Source organism: Thermobia domestica, chromosome 10 (genome assembly GCF_964235325.1).
Source record: "Thermobia domestica chromosome 10, izTheDome1.hap1.1, whole genome shotgun sequence".
NCBI lineage: Eukaryota > Metazoa > Arthropoda > Insecta > Zygentoma > Lepismatidae > Thermobia > Thermobia domestica.
In genome coordinates, this window is record NC_137463.1 from 82,700,056 (window position 1) to 82,719,475 (window position 19,420).

At 34.6% G+C, this 19,420-nt stretch overlaps 1 protein-coding gene and 3 non-coding genes across 4 annotated transcripts; 1 reads left to right on the forward strand and 3 right to left on the reverse strand.

Annotated features, from left to right (window-relative positions):
- Nucleotides 1-4,654: 4,654 nt before the first annotated feature.
- Nucleotides 4,655-8,707, reverse strand: LOC145662018 (uncharacterized). Its single transcript, XM_081727354.1, has 2 exons — nucleotides 8,585-8,707; nucleotides 4,655-4,999 (listed from the first exon to the last, which is right to left on the reverse strand). The coding sequence occupies exons 1-2, from the start codon at nucleotides 8,666-8,668 to the stop codon at nucleotides 4,778-4,780; spliced, it is 306 nt and encodes a 101-aa protein (XP_081583480.1). The 5' UTR covers nucleotides 8,669-8,707; the 3' UTR covers nucleotides 4,655-4,777.
- A 3,195-nt stretch (nucleotides 8,708-11,902) lies between these two features.
- TRNAM-CAU (transfer RNA methionine (anticodon CAU)) lies at nucleotides 11,903-11,975 on the forward strand. The gene has a single exon. It is a non-coding gene; the product is annotated as a tRNA-Met (tRNA).
- A 176-nt stretch (nucleotides 11,976-12,151) lies between these two features.
- TRNAM-CAU (transfer RNA methionine (anticodon CAU)) lies at nucleotides 12,152-12,224 on the reverse strand. Its single transcript has one exon. It is a non-coding gene; the product is annotated as a tRNA-Met (tRNA).
- Nucleotides 12,225-17,264: 5,040 nt separating this feature from the next.
- TRNAK-UUU (transfer RNA lysine (anticodon UUU)) lies at nucleotides 17,265-17,337 on the reverse strand. The gene has a single exon. It is a non-coding gene; the product is annotated as a tRNA-Lys (tRNA).
- Nucleotides 17,338-19,420: the final 2,083 nt, after the last annotated feature.

Below are 19,420 nucleotides of genomic sequence, written 5' to 3' on the forward strand. Positions count from 1 at the left end.
CTCCCTCCAGATTGCAACACTGCAAAACATCATCGTCGCGGAGAAGGGAGTGGGGAAATGTAGGATTAGGTGTGCAACAACTAGGCTGCAGCGTTCTGTTTACAAACTTTTTCACTTATAGAATGGAGCTCGAAAGGGAACATTTACGGGTAATGATCCTTTACGATTTCAAAAGTGGTTTGAACGAGACACAAAGCCTTGACCGTTTGCAGAGGGCATTTGAGGACCTTGCTCCTCCCGTGCTACAATTTTTCGGTGGCTTGGTGAATTCAGAAGAGGCCGGACATCGCTTAAAGATGAAAAGAGAGCTGGTCGTCCGGCAACAACTGTGTCAGATGAAAACAATGGCGCTGTGGAACAAATGATTCGAGAAAATCCTCGAACAACTTTCAAGGACATTGAATCTACAGTGAACATTGGATCGCCAGCAGTAACAAAAATTCTTCATGATCATCTTCGGCTCAGGAAGGTTTCATCTCGTTGGGTGCCTCACACTTTGACTGAACAGCAGAAGCACATGCGTGTGGAATGATGTGAAGGAATGCTTGCAAGATTTGATGGAGGCAATTCTCTACGCGTCTCTGACATTGTTACTGGTGATGATACTTGGATCTATCAATTTGACCCTGAAAATAAAAGCCAGTCTACAGTTTGGATCTTTCCAGACGAAAATCCACCCACGAAAGTGAAGCGACCGCGAAGTGTGGGGAAGAAGATGGTCGCAACTTTCTTCTCCAAATCTGGCCATGTTGCAACTGTTCCACTTGAAGAACAAAGGACAGTTACTGCTCAGTGGTACACCACTGTTTGCCTAACAGAAGTGTTCCAGAAGCTTCGGAAACGGCGTTCAAGAACTGGATTGCGTGGGATCCTGCTTCATCATGACAACGCGTCAGCACACACGGCCAACATCACAAATCAGTTTTTAGAATCTACGTAGGTCAAACTTATGACTCATCCGCCGTATAGCCCTGAGCTGGCCCCGTGTGATTTTTTTCTGTTTCCCATGATCAAAGATCGCATGCGTGGGAAGAGGTTTTGCAGCCCTGAAGAAGTTGTAGTGGCTTACGAGAATGAACTTTCAACACTTGAAAAACAAGACTTCTTTCCTCGAAAACCACTTTTGGAAGCAGTGATGCCAAAGTGTATACAGTGTAATGGTGAATATTTTGAGAAAATGTAAGTGTTAAATTGATTTTAAGTATGTAAATTATTTCACATCTCAAAACTTTCGTAGTGACCCTCGTACTTTTTAAAATTTTCTCATCTTTCGCAGCTGGTCTGTGGACCTCATTCATATGTACGGAGGTGCCGTCGTATACTCTCGCCTCAAGCGCTGATTTTCCACGACACAGCACTAATCCTACTGAAGATTTCGTAAACTAAACTATTGATGTGTATGCAGTAAAGAAACCAAGGCTAATATGCTTGATTTAGAATCAGAAGTGTGAGAAAGAATGATTACTTTTTGTTAAGATAGTCCTATGTATGTTTGTTTTAGAACAAAAAATATTTGAGTTAATTTTAAAAAAAAAAAAAACTTCTACGTTAGTAACAAACAGGAACTACTGAATATAGGGAAAAAATAACTAAAATAGCTACTGTAAATAGCAGTTAAAGTTTAGTCTAAAATATATTTGCCAGTCTTTATTTAATGTTTTAGATAAAATTAAACTATTGTTTTTCTTTTAATATAATCTCACATTGAATATTTATCAGCAATTAGCCTCAATATTAGCTAAGATGTGCATATGAATGGAATTGTTAAATATGCTGCTTTCTTGCAAAAATACAGAAAAACAACCCTCCCCCCGAGGAGTTAACATTCTTCCCCGGGTGAAAATGTCTGAATTCAACACTGCCCGAATCTACTGAGCGTTTTAGTTTACGCCTTGCTCCGAAGGATAATGCATGCAACTGTGTGCTGACTGCAGCTTCTTGATAAAGTTTAACTAAAAATCCTAAAAGAATAATGTAGGCAAATCATAACACTTCTTAGCTTTTGGAAGCTATTCAAAATAATTACACTTTAGTTCAAGACTAGTTGAAATACCCGTTCTTTGTGCGGGAGACTAGGTTAAGGAAAAATAATTGATTCCCTTCCTATTTAGAAGACGCATTTCAATGGAAGTATAATGATAAAAACCCATAGAGTCGCCCCTCTCCACCTCTCACTGTTCTCATCTACCATACTGATGGAGAATAAACTTGGACTTAAATGTCATCAGGATTGTCACAATTCATCTCAGCAACCCGGAAAACTATAGACAAACATTAATATCGATCATTTTCAATTATTTTTATAAGTTACCTCCTTTCCATCCCCACCCTGATGTTACTGATAGATTAATTTCGACTTAAATGACTCTGGGAGTGTCACTATTAATTTCAGCAACCCCGAAAATTGCAAATTAGACACTAATATTGGTAGTTTTCGATTATTTTTTCATGTAATCCCCATCTGACCTTTCATTCTTATGTTGACGCGGAATGAATTTGAACATACACGGCATCGAGGGGGGTCACCATTCACCTCAGCGGTCACAAAAAAAAAAAAAAAAAAAAAAAAACTATGCAATAGAAACTAATATCGATCATTTTCGATTATTTTACAAGTCACCCTTTTCAACTCCATGCCAATGTGATAAAAGTTTAAGTTAGGGCATGGCTCACTGGCCAAAAGCTAACAAATTCGGTGGAGCTGTCTACTTGGAGTTGCCGCCAAATGTCGTTACATTAATTTTTATTTATGTAAAAAAAAAAAAAAAATTCTTTCTTCCTCTTAAAACAGAAATTTTCAAAAACGCTGGGACGTGTCTCATTTTAAACACTTTGCATACTAAGTTCCATCTTTCTAACTTTACGGGTTTGTGAGATACTGTATTTTTGGCATAAATTTTTGAAACTCTACTCCTTCGCCCTTAGGATAAACTATTCCGGAAAACGGATGTGGTAAAAGCTTAAGTTATGTTCACTCATTATCAAAAATAATCAGTATCAGTTCAGCGAAATACGATTAGTTAACTGTCAAACATCTTTACATTTCATTTTATATAAGATACAGGCCAAAATTTATGTTAGGAAACATATCAAGCTAGCTACAGTCTAAATCACTGATCCTCAGCGTTTTGCTCCTCGCGCACACCATAAATTAATATGACTCAATACGGCACACTAAAATGTAGTTTTGGTCATGTAATGTTGATATTGGCATTGCTAATACATACATGTTATATTTATCATTATTTATATTGTTATATTTCATATTATTATTATTATTATTAGAGACTTCTGAATTTATTAATAATTTATGTACTTTAATTCACTGTGGATGGAGTGTAGAAATATAAGAAAATACACTTTTCTATTAGATCTATATTAAAATAAATAATTGTACTCATACTTTACACAGTTATGGAATAAAAATGAAATAAAATTTATTTTTTTATACAACATAACTATGAAAAATTGCATCACACCTTTCACCTTGTACTGGCACACCGGTTGCGGATCACTGGTCTAAATCTACTTATATGCAATAACCATTTTCTTAGGAATCATTTTTAAGCAGGACTTTGTTAAATTTAACTTCTTGATATGAAGAGTAATTAATTCTTTTTCCGTTCTATGCAACGCCAATACAATGAAGAATAGGATTTTTACTATTTGTACGAACCACGCCGAGTCTTGAAGTCAGTGTATGCAAACCAATGCGCAAGATCACCTCGTTCAGAAGATTTTTGCTTTCCTATACACAATCTTATCTTCAAAAGAGCTGGATTATAGAACTACACTACATATTTTGGCTTACCTTGTCTCAAAAGTAACTGTAAAATAATAAGAAAACCCAATGTTTGGTTTACGCAGCGTCCTAAACTTCAAAATTACTGAACAATAGTAATATCTTAGAACATATTACCATTTTAGTTTATGGTATTTGCACCTCCTAAATTTGGAATCCTATTCGTTCAAAGCTTGTTTAAGGGTTATTTTCAGAAAAGTACAAAAAATAAAAAGAAATCTTTTAGTCAACCACAAGCTTACTTGGGCAGGGATCGAACCAGACCCCCCACCCACCAGAGGTAAGGGTTCCACTGAGTCAGGAACTTTTCAAGACTCCATTGTATAACCCATATTGTATAATCTTCTTCCAATCTTGGGCTGCGATAGCTCGGTGTTAGAAGGTTCACCTCTGGTGCGTGGGGTCCTTGGCTAGATCCTAGCTTGCGCCAAGTGGGCTTTGTGGTGGACAAACACCGTCTGGGTGGGTTTTCTCGGGGTTCTCCCATTTCCTTCCACTTTCTTCATTCCACCATTTCTCATAATTATTCTGGTCTCCCTTATCCCACACGGCGTAATCGTGGTCGTAAAAGTCAAAGATTTCATTTCATTTTCTTCTTCCAATCTTCAAATCAATATAAACTGAAAAAATAATGTAATAAATGTAAAAGTAAAGAAATGACTAGACAAATTGCAATTTTTAAAAACTTCAGTATAAAGGATACGTAATATTGTCAAATGCCAGAAGAAAACACTCCCTTTATCACTAGTTAATTAGATTAGAATGTAAGATTAGGAAGAAGCTTGGATTGCTAATTTCGTTTTATTATTTATTTATTTATTTATTTATTTATTTATTTCGTAGAGTTAATACAGGTTTGCTACAGATATTTTTCTTTCTGGTCACACAAAATTTTCTTGTCTTTGCCTTCCAGTAATAACAGTACTTAAAGAAACGGAGTACAGCTATTTCTTTGAACTTCATGAATTTATTTTGCTATTCACCTAATAGTTTTTGAGATACTGGTAAGTAACTTTTCTTCTTGAAGTCTCTCTTCTTCTTGTCTTTCATTTTCTTATACAATACCCACATGAGGAGAACTGATGTCATAACAGCCACAGCAATAACACACGCCACAAAAGCAGGAGATGTCATTGTAAATACGAATGCCACTGCATGCAAGCAAACCAACATAATGAATGGCAAACCAATAATTGACTGCAATGAAAGAGAATTCAAGATTAATTTTTCGTTTTGAAGCAAACTTGATAAAATGTAGTAGGATAACATAATTTTAAGTAGAGTAAGTTAAAATAATCTAGAATATAACGATGGAAGAAGCATAATCTGAGTGGAATGATTTGATGTCTCAGAAACTGAAATAACTTGTAGTCGTATTAGCTGACACGAGAGAAACGCATGCGGGTTGTGGGGCTTTGGAGGCCCTGACCCTCCCTCCCAAAATCCCAGCTTTTCCGTAAATTTACTCTAATTTTAGGGGTGTTGTTACAAAATTCAATATGATTTATTTTCACCCCACCCCGAAATAAATTCCTGCGTACGTGCCTGGCTGACACAATATTATAATGTCATCTGTTTAACATTAAATCATTTTTAGTTGCTATATATATTTTTTTTTCATTTAACAATGTAAAAAGTTTGTTAAGGCGTTTTCAGTCCGAGTTCCTAGCTCTTCCAACGATCAAGTAGTCGCGGTGTGCTATAGTAAGAATATTTTAATGATGTTTTAATGCCCATAAAACATTAAAACAATTATGAAGTTAAAGTAAAAATTATTTTTTTAAGTATATTTAATTACAATTTAATTTCTATATATTTATAATATTTTTGTTTCAAACGTTTCTACAATATTATTAGAGTTTTAACGGAGAAGGATTGTCAAGATGAGACATAAATAATTTGAGAGGTCTTATTGAGCGAATAAAATAATATACTTGAGGGTAAAAATTCTAAATTTATAATAAATTATTAAATTTTAATTTCTGTCTAAGTAAAATATTATTCAAATATAAAGACATACAGATTGAGCTGTAAAAAATGACATGCTTGAGAGTAAATTCTTATGTGTAGTTTTTGAGAAAATTGGAAAGACGACCTTTTTAGCGCCAAAAAGCATGACTTACCGTTCTTATTTTGCTGAAAAAAAAGTATTGTTTCTTTTATTTATAAACTGTAGATATAATAAAACATTGCTAAATCACGGATAGCTGATTTTTTTTCCCTAAGGGTGACGTACACAGTCTTTATGCATATACATCTTGTAAATATGAACATCACCCCACCCCAAAGTCACATTTTAAGTATAAAAAACATGTTTTAAATAGAAACATACAACAACACAACAGCATAAGCAGAAGTTCGTCAATGGAGAGGAGTTAACATGGTGAATGTTTATATTCGTGTATCTTTCTGAAGAGGTGGGGAGTTCAAACCCCGAAACCTCGTTGGTTACGCCACTGATACAATATAAGGCGCTTCATTAAAAAAAAAAAAAAAAAAAAAAAAAAAAAAACTAGGTAAACACGACATAGATACACGGAAACAAGCTTTTTTGCCTTGCACTCCAAAAATGTAACTTGAAAACCTCAAAATGTTGATTTTGGAAGTCTACGAAAAGTAATACAGTTAAAGAAAGTGGTTATTAAATACTTAACAATAAATAAAAAAAAAGAAAATGAGTAACTTATTTTAATATTTTCTGATTGAAGATATAAGGTACATACTCATAAGAAACCTAAATTTACTTTTGTACCTCAGGATTTTCTTCGTTTACTGAATCATTTCGATCTTTACGGAGATCTTCTTCAACATCAGTTTATAATGTGTTGCTGGAAACTAACATTTACTTTCACATCTGTGTAAGTGATTAGATATACTTTTTTATAAAACACTCTTATATCCCAGCGTATTGTTCTTTCTTTTTTTTTAAAAAAAAAAGAAAGAAAATACTTAATTTTATCTCTAAACTTTTCAACTTTAAAACTTTTAAAAACAAAATTTTTAAGTTGCCATTAAATTACTTCTTTCCTAACTTCGTTTAGCAGCTAGATTAATAGTACGTATTGGTTCCAATTAATGATTATATATTATTCAGCAAACGAAAGAAGCCCTAAGGTGGAAAGTAGGTTTACATTACTTAGTTTACATTAACCTCACTTAGGAAAAGTAACAGTGATTAATTTCATACACTATTACAATATAACACGACAGAGAATTTATAATTAATCAGGGTTCAATATAACAAGCAGAATAAAATCTGTACCTTTCCTTAAAAAAAAGAAAAAAAAAAGAAAAAAGAAAGAAAGCCAAACTATAAAAATAATTAGTTTTGCTTTTAAATTCCTATTAACGTTTCAATAATAATTTCTGTACTGTCTTAGTTGTATTTCAAATTTCAAGTAAGCTACGTTCAACACCACAGTCTAATTACTCATGTAAGTTTAATAAATAATTTATCTTACAATGTATTAAGTTCAAATTCAAATATAAACCAAGTTAATTTAAAATTTATAACACATTCACTATGCAAAAACCACTACAGAAATGCACATTTCTTGCATTAAAAGAAAAATAGTAGTATTACTGCATAACATAAGAAAGATGCCCAAACTTTTGGTTTCAGGATACTGCTTGTTGCTAGTTCGAATTCAATATTCCTTAATTTCTTAATGTCACTTTTTAAATGACTTCCCAATTTCAAGGTATAGCGAAATGATTTATTGAACTCTACACTTGGAAATCATTTATTCTTCACCAAATTAATTTCTTCGAACTCGTGCGAAAATAACTTTTGCAAACTCCCAGTGTGTGTGTGAGAGAGAGAGATAACTGACAATATTAGGCAAAATGACTAAATCTTGCCTTCAAAGGCCAGAATGACTAAAAACATTTAATTAGATTCTCAATTTTCCTTGAATTAAGTGAATTTAACAGGTGTTGTTATGATTTTATATTTTGATATGAACCTGAAGTTTTTGTAAAACCTATAAATTTAGGTATTTGTGTTTTGAATATAAGTAATTACCCAAGATGTTACTTAAACGAAGAAGCATTATAATTAGTTAATACAAGCCTAATATATATATATATATATATATATATATATATATATATATATATATATATATATATATATATATATATATATATATATAAGTATTATATATTTAATAGTTTATCAAATGCAAGTCAAATACTTTGTGCGTCAGGTCATTTTGGACGCACAGATTGAGAGTTATAAATATTACGTACAATTTCTGATAGAATAGAGATAAAAATAGAGAAGTAGGCAAGCAAGAAAAGATCAAATTCTCACAACATTACCACAAAAATTAAATAGCCATTAGAACATTACGTTGCATTATAATATACGAAAGCAGTGCACACGATATAAAACAAATTATAGCAAGTATGGATAATTTTTGACTTGTCCTCGTATATTGTGAAATAGAGTTTTGTTGTGATATACCGTATATCATAATATTGTGTAACAATTTTAATATTTGTTATTATGCTTAGTTCAAATATGGTCACCAGTTATGTAGACAGGAAGTCTAATTCCTCCAAGCCTGAGATATATTATTATACGGTCGTAGATTTGAAGCTAAATTTTGATAGACGTAAAAGAAGTTTCTCGACTGACTCTGTCTCCAAATATAAGTCCTGGCTATGTTACTATAAAGTCATCACATTTACACGAATATATAAATAGGTTCAACGGTACAAAACATATAAACTACATTATGAAATGAGTTTATTCAACATGGTTGGAAATTATCTTACCTCTTCAGCCCACAAAATAGGTAAGAACATGTTTTCACTAAAGACTTCGGATTGCTTAACACCTTTCACAGTCTTTACACGCATATTCAACTGCAAACGTGCTCTGCCGTTTAATAAGATCCCAAAATACTGGAAGTATAAATCAATAAAACGTTATTAGCTTAATTTTGTTATTATTAAACATATCTATATAATCAACTAAATACTGTATATTTGTATTTTATTACGACATTTTGAACAAACTTTCGGACTTTATACGATATTTTTTCCACATCATCATATACGTTTAGGAAGAAAATATAGAGAAGTTAAATTAAATTGATTTTGAGTTTGACGCCCCTTTCAGCAGCGAAGCTATATGATACGGAACCTATTGATTAACATGCAATCCGAACCACATGAGCTCCCGCCCGGGAATCGAACCTGAGTCTCTCACGCCAAAGGCAAAATATACAGAACTGTATGTAAGCAAAATAATAAAGTATTTTATTATAATGCATATGATATGTATTTAAATTCACTAATATATAATGTAATAAATAAAATACTACTTTTTTCTTTAAATAGCTCCACTGTAAATAGCTACTGTAGTACTGTCAAGGATCTTGGTTCAAATCTCTGTGTTTCCATACTTCATTTGATTTTGCTTTTTGAAAATGAATAGCGGGAAAATAGAATACAATATGAGCGGCTCGGGGGGTGGGTGGGTGGGTGGAAAGGGGTTGTGTGGTGACAAAGGTTCTCGCCACTTCCAGTGAAATTGAGTTGAGTGGATTGGATCGGGATTGGACTATAGAACAGTATCTAGGTAATTTAATTTCGGAAATGTACCTGCAGATGGCAGAGGAAAATTGTTTGCTATTTGTCATTGCGTTGTATTGCATGGGAATGTTGAATTTTTTCTCTCAATTTACTCGAAAATTAGAAAATCTGACATCAATATCTTGCCTTGAGCCGCTCATATACTGAATATCGTACGTCGTCAGGTGAATTCATCCAACCTTCATTAAATTTAACATATTGATAAACAGTGTTCGAAGTGGGAAAAAAGCAGAGGCGGTATGTTTTATTACGATTTTAACTCGACATACCGGTTATCTAAATGTTGAAATACAGTGAGGGTATGCTGCCTACAAGTTTTTATTATTATTATTATTATTATTATTATTATTATTATTATTATTATTATTATTATTATTATTATTATTATTATTATTATTATTATTATTATTATTACATGACTGAAAACCATTGGACAGCTTCTATTTAGTTACGAGGGTGGTATGGAGAGACTTTATCCTTCGCCAACCACTTTCTGAAAAAAAATAAATATCCCCCTTATGTTGTATTATTGAGAATTATACACAAAATGCTCAAAAACCGAGTTTTTATATTAACAATTTCCTGTGGGAAAACTCCCGGACCCCTCACTCAACTGACTGTGAAGGGTATTTCAAATCCGGGAAGAATCGCTCCCATAGCAGACAACCCCTAAATCCACTTATGCTCAAACATGACATTTATATGAAGTAAGACAAAAAGATATACACATACATACGAAAGATACAATTCAATATGCCACATCAAAATATAAACTAGATACTCCACTTTGAAGACACCTCATTAAAAAAAGAAAAGGTAGGAAAAAGATAAAAAAATATCGGTGTTGCGAACTTAGAAATTATTTTTACATATTCCTATGATTTTTTTTTTTTTTAACATTCAGAGCTGTTCGTCAATTACTGTGTATAAAATGGATTTATTAAAGGTATTTAACATCTACTAGCCCGTGACGGTATGTCTTAATCACTAAAAAAATAGAGGTGGTATGCCTTCATCGCTAAAAAACCAAAGGTGGTATGACTTCATCGCTAAAAAAAATCAGAGGCCGTACGGCATACCATCGCATACTGTCTCACTTCGTTCACTCTTGGTAGACCTTGAGCTCCTTACTATGCGAGCGTAAACTTATCCTCTACAGACATTTGATTTCCGAGTTATTGACTATCAAAGTTGAGGTTTGAACTGAGTCAAAAAATGAAATGAAATCTTTGAGTTTTACGTCCCACGGTTATGCCGATTAGGCTAAAGGAGACGGTGATGATGAGTAATGAATGAAATGGTGGAATGAAGAAAGTGGGAGGAAACGGGAGAACCCCGAGAAAACCCACGCACACGGTGTTAGAACTGAGTCAAGTTTTAATAAAGAACATCTATTTAGAATGGAAATACAGCATTATTTACTGTTTTAATAATAGCAATATTTTAAATGGAATGGTAGATTAGAAAATTATTAATCGTTACCCGTAATTTGAGGGATAAAGTAAATGAAACGGTTGATTAACTATGTTGCAAATGCATTGCGTGTTTATAATAATAATAATAATAATAATAATAATAATAATAATAATAATAATAATAATAATAATAATAATAATAATAATAATAATAATAATAATAATAATAATAATAAATGATCAAAGATAAGGTATACAGGGTGGCGCAAAATACTGTTTACAACGCTTGGGAGAAGAATCCAAAAGTGGTTGGCACTTGCTTTCATATAGTTAAATTAATCTTATCACATAACTTCTACCATAGGAATTGGACTCTCAAAAAGTAGGGAAACTTTAATAAGAAAAGAGAAAATTTTGTGTCAGTTGGAGGAAATTTTCTTAAGAAAACCTACGAACAGTGAACTTAGTTTAGGCGGGAAGAGCTGCTGAGACCTCTTATGCTTATCCTTACTCTATGATAATTATTAAACGAAAGAAAATTTTTTCATTTTTTTTTTTTGCAATAGATAGCTACACTGATTATCGACTTGGTTAATGGTGTCAATCCGTTAACAACTTCATGGATAACGGTGACCTTAACGGCGCCTATCCATGGCTCACTTCTACCACTGACACAAAGATGTATAATTGTAGAATGCTATATGATACACATCGCACCGTTAGATGGCCAAAAAAAAAATAGCGGTTGCCATCTACCGGATAAAACTGAAACTTCTATTCCAGACCCTCTTTACTGTCTTTAATTATATTTTATATGATACAAACAGTAAGTTTGTGGTGGACAACATCGTGTTTGTGGGATTTCTCGGGTTGATTCCCGTTTTCTCCCTCATTCTCACTCTACCAATTTTTTCATCTTCATTCACTTGCCTTAATCATCCGATACCCTTAGTTTAATGGGCATAATCGTGGATCGTTAAACTGAAAGAATTATATATACAGGGTATGTGTTGATCTGACAAATTCTCATGCATGCAAGAATACGAAGAAAATGTCAATTGAGAACGTCTCTTTAACAACTGCCTCGATAGCGCAGTAGGTAGCGCGTGAGTCTCATAATCTCAAGGTCGTGAGTTCGATCCTCACTCGGGGCAAATTTGTTTTATACATAAATATATATCATAATGTCCAACAATCGGATATAATTATAACTGGTAAAAACATATGTATATAATATGTTCTTCCAATGTGTATATATAATATGTTTTTCCAGTAATAATTATATCCGATTGTTGGACATTATGATATATACTTATGTGTAAAACAAGTTTGCCCCGAGTGAGGATCGAGCTCACGACCTTGAGATTATGAGACTCACGCGCTACCTACTGCGCTATCAAGGCAGCTGATTGAATGACATACTCAATTTATATTTTCTTCGTATTCTTGCATGCTTGAGAATTTGTCAGTTCAACACAGCCTGTATATATAAATCTTTCAGCTTAACGACCCACGATTATGCCCATTAGACTAAGGATGTCGGATGATTAAGGCAAGTGAATGAAGATGAAAGAATTGGTAGAGGGAAAAAGCGAGAAACGTATGTATATACAGGGTGTTTCAAAACAACACCGAAAACGTTTGGGAGGCGACTCCCGACACCACGATAAGTCAAAAAGTATAGACCAACCTGGGTGCACAAATGCTTCCTGTCGGAGTTATAAGCTGCCGAAAACATGAAAAAATGAACTTTAAAGGTCCATGGTTGCAAAATTATGGGACCTACCGGAGTTGGGTTAAGACTTCATTTAGGAACCAGTATTTGTCCTATCCAAAAATACATGTTTCAGAATCTTGCGGTACTTTCGCAACACCTTTTATAGAGGTAGTTGGTGAGTATTTCAAATGATATGTCCGAAACCAAACTCATTCTATAAAAATTGTTGCGTGAGTACCTTAAGATTCCGAGGCATGTATTTTTGGATAGAGCACATATTAGGTTCTAAGTCAAGTTTTGACCCGGCTACGGTAGGTCCAATAGTTTCGGACCTATGAACCTTTAAAGTTCATTTTCTTTAATGTTTTCGGCAGCCTATAACTCCGAAAGGAAGCATTTGTGCACCCAGGTTGGTCTATACTTTTTGTTTTATCTTGGTATCGGGAACCAGCTCCGAAACGTTGTCTGTTTTGTTTTGAAACGCCCTGTATATATAGGCCTATATACCGTTTTTTCGGAGTATAAGACACGCTTTAATTTTTAAGCATTTTTTAAAAATATCGTAACAGTTTAGTGGGATATGGGAGGGAGATAGTGTTAGCAAACTTATGAATCTTCGCAACTCATGTTCATCTCATCGGTGCACTGCTGCTATCAGTTGAATCCAATGTTGCCAGATAGAAATAGGTTTCCCGCGGCATCAAATATATGACCACTTTTTAAGACTGGCGGGAATTTTAAATCAAACACTGGATGCTTTTATATTACTTTCGAGTATAAGACGCACTTGAATTTTGGAGGAAATTTTACAAAGAAAAAAATGCGTCTTATAGTCTGTAAAATACGGTAATGGCTTACTCAGTGATCAAGTGATTAACGCCCAGGTCAAACCTTTTAAGCTTGAAAGTAAATACGATTTGTGACGTAAGACAGGCACGTAGCCAGGATTTCGTGAAGGAGGGGGGGGGGAGGTCCGTGACATGAAATATTGTGATCATCACAGCAGGGGCTCGATCATTCCAAACTATTTTACTGGAACATATATTGGTTCGTTTATCCAAGATTTCGTAACTGGGGGGAGGAGGTGACATGAAATTCTAAAGGCCCGGGAGCTTAATCAATATAAACTACTTTACTATCAACATATATTGGTTTGTTGGGGCAATAAAATGAGGATATATTGGTAAGTATTTTAATAACAAACTTAGAAGAAATCTCGAGTAATAAAAGAATAAAAAAGTAATGAAAAAGATTTTACAATATTTACGTTCCTTTCTTTGCTCATTCAAATATAACAATTTTCCTTTCATTATGATCTCAAACATTATGAAAAGTACATATTCACTATTATAAAAAGTACTTACATACTCAACAATGTCTTGTAAAATATTTTACAATATCTGCGTTCCTTTTCTGTTGAACCAAATGCTAATAGAACTCCTTTTCCATATAAATTTTTATTTTTATTATTCCGTCAACTACAGTCGGTTTCAAATGACAGGTAAAAGGAGCAGTAGAAAATTGTTTTTGAAATAACATATTTGATTCTGCAAGGATGCGATGACGATAAATTATGATAAAAAATGTCCACGCTGTTACTCAATGGCACTATACTTTCGGAAGCTTGAAGTTTCCCTGACTAGTAGCAGAAATTCTGAGAATTCTTTAACTTTTCTAGAAATTTCAAATTCCTTGACTCTTCCAGGATATCTCGCTCACCTCGCCACCATGTATTGCAAGTAATACAAATCTCCTCATAAGAAAGAGTAACCAAAAGCTTCCCGTAGTTTTTATTTTATTTTTATTTTTTTTAAATTTTTACCGCTGATTCTTCTTTTTCTCGTTTCATTTTGTTTCATCCTTTCTTATTTTTTTTTAATTTCTGGATCGAAGGGGGAGTCTGGACCCCCCTCCCTTGGCTACATGCCTGCGTAAGGTATCAATAAAGAAGGATTCTTGAAAATTCAACAAGGAATGGAGCTTTGAAATAAATGTGGCAATTATTACATTAAGACGTACATATTTCGGAATCTCCAGGACATGAATTAGCGTTTAGCGTTTTCTTGATGTTGGACATACAAGGGAAGCAAAGAACGAGCGAAGGAAAAACGGATAGGAATTTGAAGTCCATATCTCGAAATCTCGTAATATTAGAGACATAAAATTCTGGATTTTGACTTCCCAATTAAAGTAATCAGACATATCTTTCATGTTTTTTTAAAACCCTTTTGAGATTTCTAGAGCGTTCACCTCCGGTGCTTGGGGTCCTTGGTTCGATCCCAGCTCGCGCCGTGTGGACTTTGTGGTGGACAAACACCGTGCTCGTGGGTTTTTTCGGGGTTCTCCCGTTTCTTCCCACTTTCTTCATTCCACCATTTCACTCATTTCTCATTATCACCATCTTCTTTAGCCTAATCGGCATAATCGTGGGACGTAAAACTTAAAGATTTCATTTTCATTTCATTTCCTTTTGAGATTTCCATTTTTTGAGGTAAATTTAAGATTTTCACTCTAACAACTACTGCTTTTTTTTTTTTTTTTTTTCAGAATAAAGCATCCTTTCCAACGGTACGTACCACTCGCTTGTCCGTATCATATACTAGACACGGGAAAATCAGGGGAAACTGGGAGTTATTTAAAAATCGTTTTTCAAAATATTTGCGACCCTCTGGCCCGGGCCTGGGTTCACGGCCCAAAAAAAAATTGAAAGTCTAAAGGTGATCGGTTTATATATATTTTATATTTTAAAAATTTACTGCATCATTACTATTTGGCCATGGTTTAAACGCCATTTACTTCAGTATTACGCGTTCTTTCCTTTTCAATGGTGCCACTCATGTATCCGTGTCATATACCTGAACCGGGAAATTCGGAGAAAACCGGAATTTTTCTGAAAAAATCAACACCTCGGAACGTTTGCGCCCTTTGGCCCTGGCCACGGTTAACATGGCGATTTAAAAAAAAAATGAGAAAAACTTAAAGATGCATACAATCCTTATGCAAAATTTCCATCTGATAGCTTGAAAACTAAGGGTGGGATTTAAAAAAAAAATTGTCTTAAGGAAAAAAGAGAAGTCACCCTACTGTCCCCACTTGGCGCTGCCAAGTTGACCATCCGGTTCCAAAACGCATCTGGAGTGTTCTTTGGTCCATGCTTGACTTGACCAATAAAAAGAAAACGGGTTCAATACATGTTATATGAGCTTAATAAGCGTTTAAACACAACACTACTCCATGGCACAGATTCGTACCAAAAACCTCCAAAGGATTAATAATACACATAATTACAGAAAAAGAAAGATAATACTAAGGTTAAAGAGTCAAAACCTGTACTTTTTCAATTTTTGAATCAGTTCTTGATAGATGACTTCATCTTCCTGTCAAATTGTATTTTTAATAAAGGCGTTACAAGTCGAGTAGATGATTCGAAAAAGAAATCCTTATTTTCTAAAATCTAACCCGGATAGTACGGATGCCGGATAGTAGCGAGCCAGATATTTGAGTCTCCTGTACTTCAATTTTGTGCGTGTTAGAAATAATAATTCCTGAACTATACGATGTAAACATGGCGTTATCAACGCGAAAAAGTGGACTGCAACATACACACACACATTGCACATCATAGGAAACACTCTGTCGGTAGATAAGACGAAATGCGATGCTCGTATAGTGGAGCTCTCGGTCACCAACGCCTTGCTGTTAGCGCGCGCCCAGACGAATTTGAGAGCATACTATGATTCGTTAACGTATCTTCGCTTCCCATTCAAAACGTTCGTATAGATCAGAGGGGTGCCAAACTTATTAAGCTACTGGAGTACCGTACCGATTTTAAATCCTACTGTGAGCTATCAACCAAAAGAATTATCAACTTAAAAAAAAAAAAAAAAATCTTACATTAATTTATTGCCTATAAACTTACATTTCTGGTAACTATGAAACCAAACAATCCTAGTAAGCGAATGTCTACATACAAAAAATATAACATACACAACCCCGCGCGTATATAATCACCTTTGAGATGAGACTGACAATGGCAGTTGCTCGTGAGAAACAAGCAGTTGTTGTCATCAGTGACCCCAACCGTTAGCGTCAGCTTAATGGAAGAATCCAGCTTAGCCAACCGGAGCGTTAACGCGATCTACCGAAAATTTTAGTGCGAGTTATTAGTAGCTCGCGATCGACGGTTTGGCGACCACTGGTATAGATGATCCAATGGTTTAGCCATTGTCCTGATTGGGGACGTTAACGCCGTCTTTACAGTGTCCGTATAATCCAGACGTAAGGGAACTGTCGCACTTGATAACGTAGGAATGTTCATTCCTCCATGATCCATTATGCACTCCTGAAATTCTAACGTTATCTCCAAAAATATAATTTTATGTGGTTGTTATACCGTTTGTGGTTATGCTACATAATGTATTTTGACAATGAAGCGTACTGTCTTAATCCATTTATGAGGGGGTATTAGCTCCTGTTATGGAGAAAACAGGAATCATACTGATATTTAGATTATAACATTTTAACAATGCAGCCCTATTTAGACCTATTTAGTTTTTAAACTTAGTTTCAGTTTTTAAAATTCCAATACCACCAATGGTATACGGGATAAAGAATAAACTCTAAAACAACTCGAAGAATAAACTCTCAAACAACATGAACACTTACTTGAAGCAATCTAATGATCGTATAAACCAACTCTAAAAGATCCAAGTGTTACAAAAAAATACGCCCGGACAGGGACTCGAACCCTGGACCGTTAGGTTAAAAGCCTAACGCTCTACCGACTGAGCTATCCGGGCTAACTGGCCATCTTATTACACGCTGTTGTATTTTTGTGCCAGGTCAATTGTATCATTGTTACAGTATCATCCGAAATGCTGAATATTTTACTATTTTCATCCCTAAAATCGTACCAGTTAATGCTCTGAGTTTTCTTCACAACTGTGAAGTTCATTCTTTAAAATAAATCAGTCTGAGTTCGAAATTATCCTTGTTCTTTAAAATTTATTTCGAAAATATCTGGTTACGATATTCTAAGTAGAAAATAGATACCGAACCGACGGACCACCACCGAAATTTTTAAACTAATTAACATATTCGATGGAGCTTAGAATATATGATAATAGTCTAATATCCCAAGACTGTTTATAACCTACCCTCTGGTCGGCCTCGTCTATAACTAGCGCCCACTTCTTTGGTGTAAGTAGCGCCCTGGTTAAGTTCCTATAGTGGAAGAACATTTTAAGCATTATGGGGAGTTGGATTTTATCTTGAAATGTAGATCCACATCTCATAGTCTGGAAAGGGACGTTAAACTTCGGCTAAAACAACACACACACATTGACGTTTATGCAGCACAGATAAAAAACAGTTGAATATATGCCATTTTCTCATCCAACTATACCTAATTAAATGCCCCTATTACCAAGTGCCCCCATTTTGATTCAAACACTGGTTCACACGTTTCACAACGATGTCAGCAACTTTGCCAAGAGTAGAAGCGCTAATGTTCTCAATGGCACTGCGAATGTTTGTGTCCAGATCTTGCAGAGCTTGTGTATACCTCTCAGGGGCGTCATTTAGGGAGAGCAGGAGGGGGCATTTGCCCCCCCCCCCAAGAGTTTGAGGAATACATATACTTTAATCGATTGTCTACTAATATACTAGTACAAAACGTGAAAGTCTTATGTCGGTGGTACCCTTGTCCCCCCCCCCAAGCGATGTCTGAAATGACGCCCCTGAATGAATAGCACTGTTGCCGAGTGCATGTAAGTAAAAGTTTCATCATGATAATTTCAAAGTTTCTTTTTAGTTGTTTACAAAATTTGCATAATATAGACAGATCCTTAACACACCTTTTGATGCACTGAAACATCAGCAGTGTTGCCAATTCAGTGTTAATTTATGAAAATTACGATTTCCCAAGTTCTCTCTTACAGAGGCCTCATCCGATTAGTTATAGGTAGAAATGAAAATTAGTTTTCTCTTGTCCATGTTTCTAAGCTACTCCAAGCAAACAAACTGAAAATTAACGACAGAACATCCATACGTATGAGTTATGAGTCAATTTACGTGGTTTGCAAAAAAAAAAAAAAAAAAATACACCTTCGATAACATCTGGCAACACTGTGTGATTCCTAGTGTACTTCAATCGTTGATTCCTAGTTTAAAAATATAAGCATGAACAAGGTTTTATTTTGGTATTACCATTATTTGCGTATCTCTTCAGGTTCAAAAGTTCTACTATCCCAAATTCCGGGTTGCATTGTATATTGGACACCTTGTACTAGTCCGATTTCGACTAAATTTGATACAATAGTATAGCTCGTGTAGGAAATATTATAGTTGTAGTATATCTTTTCGTAACTATCTAATTAATCTTCAATTCTTCTTTCCTTATGAAACTACCTGGCCTACTTATCGATTCGGCCCTTTCCTTAAGGCAAGACTCACTATATATAAATATACTACACATAAAAAAGTATAGTAATACGTATGTAATATTATTCAATATCTAGGGGTATGTTTTAACTGGAGATTCTTGTTCCCGGATTCAGGGACTTTTTTATTTTAAAGACAAAACACCATTAATTTGATGATCCTTTTATTTCCAAGATAGATAAACTAATAAGTTTTTAGTAATCGCACACGCAGAGTTATTCCCCCAGAGTCTTCACTGCAAACTCTGAAGTGTTTCTATCAGTATAGGCCCTCGCTCCGAGCCAGTACATACCTAATGTAAATTCTTTAGTCCTCTAAAAGTCCTTTAAATGTTGAGGGTCCTGCGGCATAAGCTTATTGCTGTCCTCACTGATGCAACAGCTCATCTTAGCCTTAAATTTAAAAGCAATTCTCTCACTTGAAGAAAAGCTTGTCCTAGCT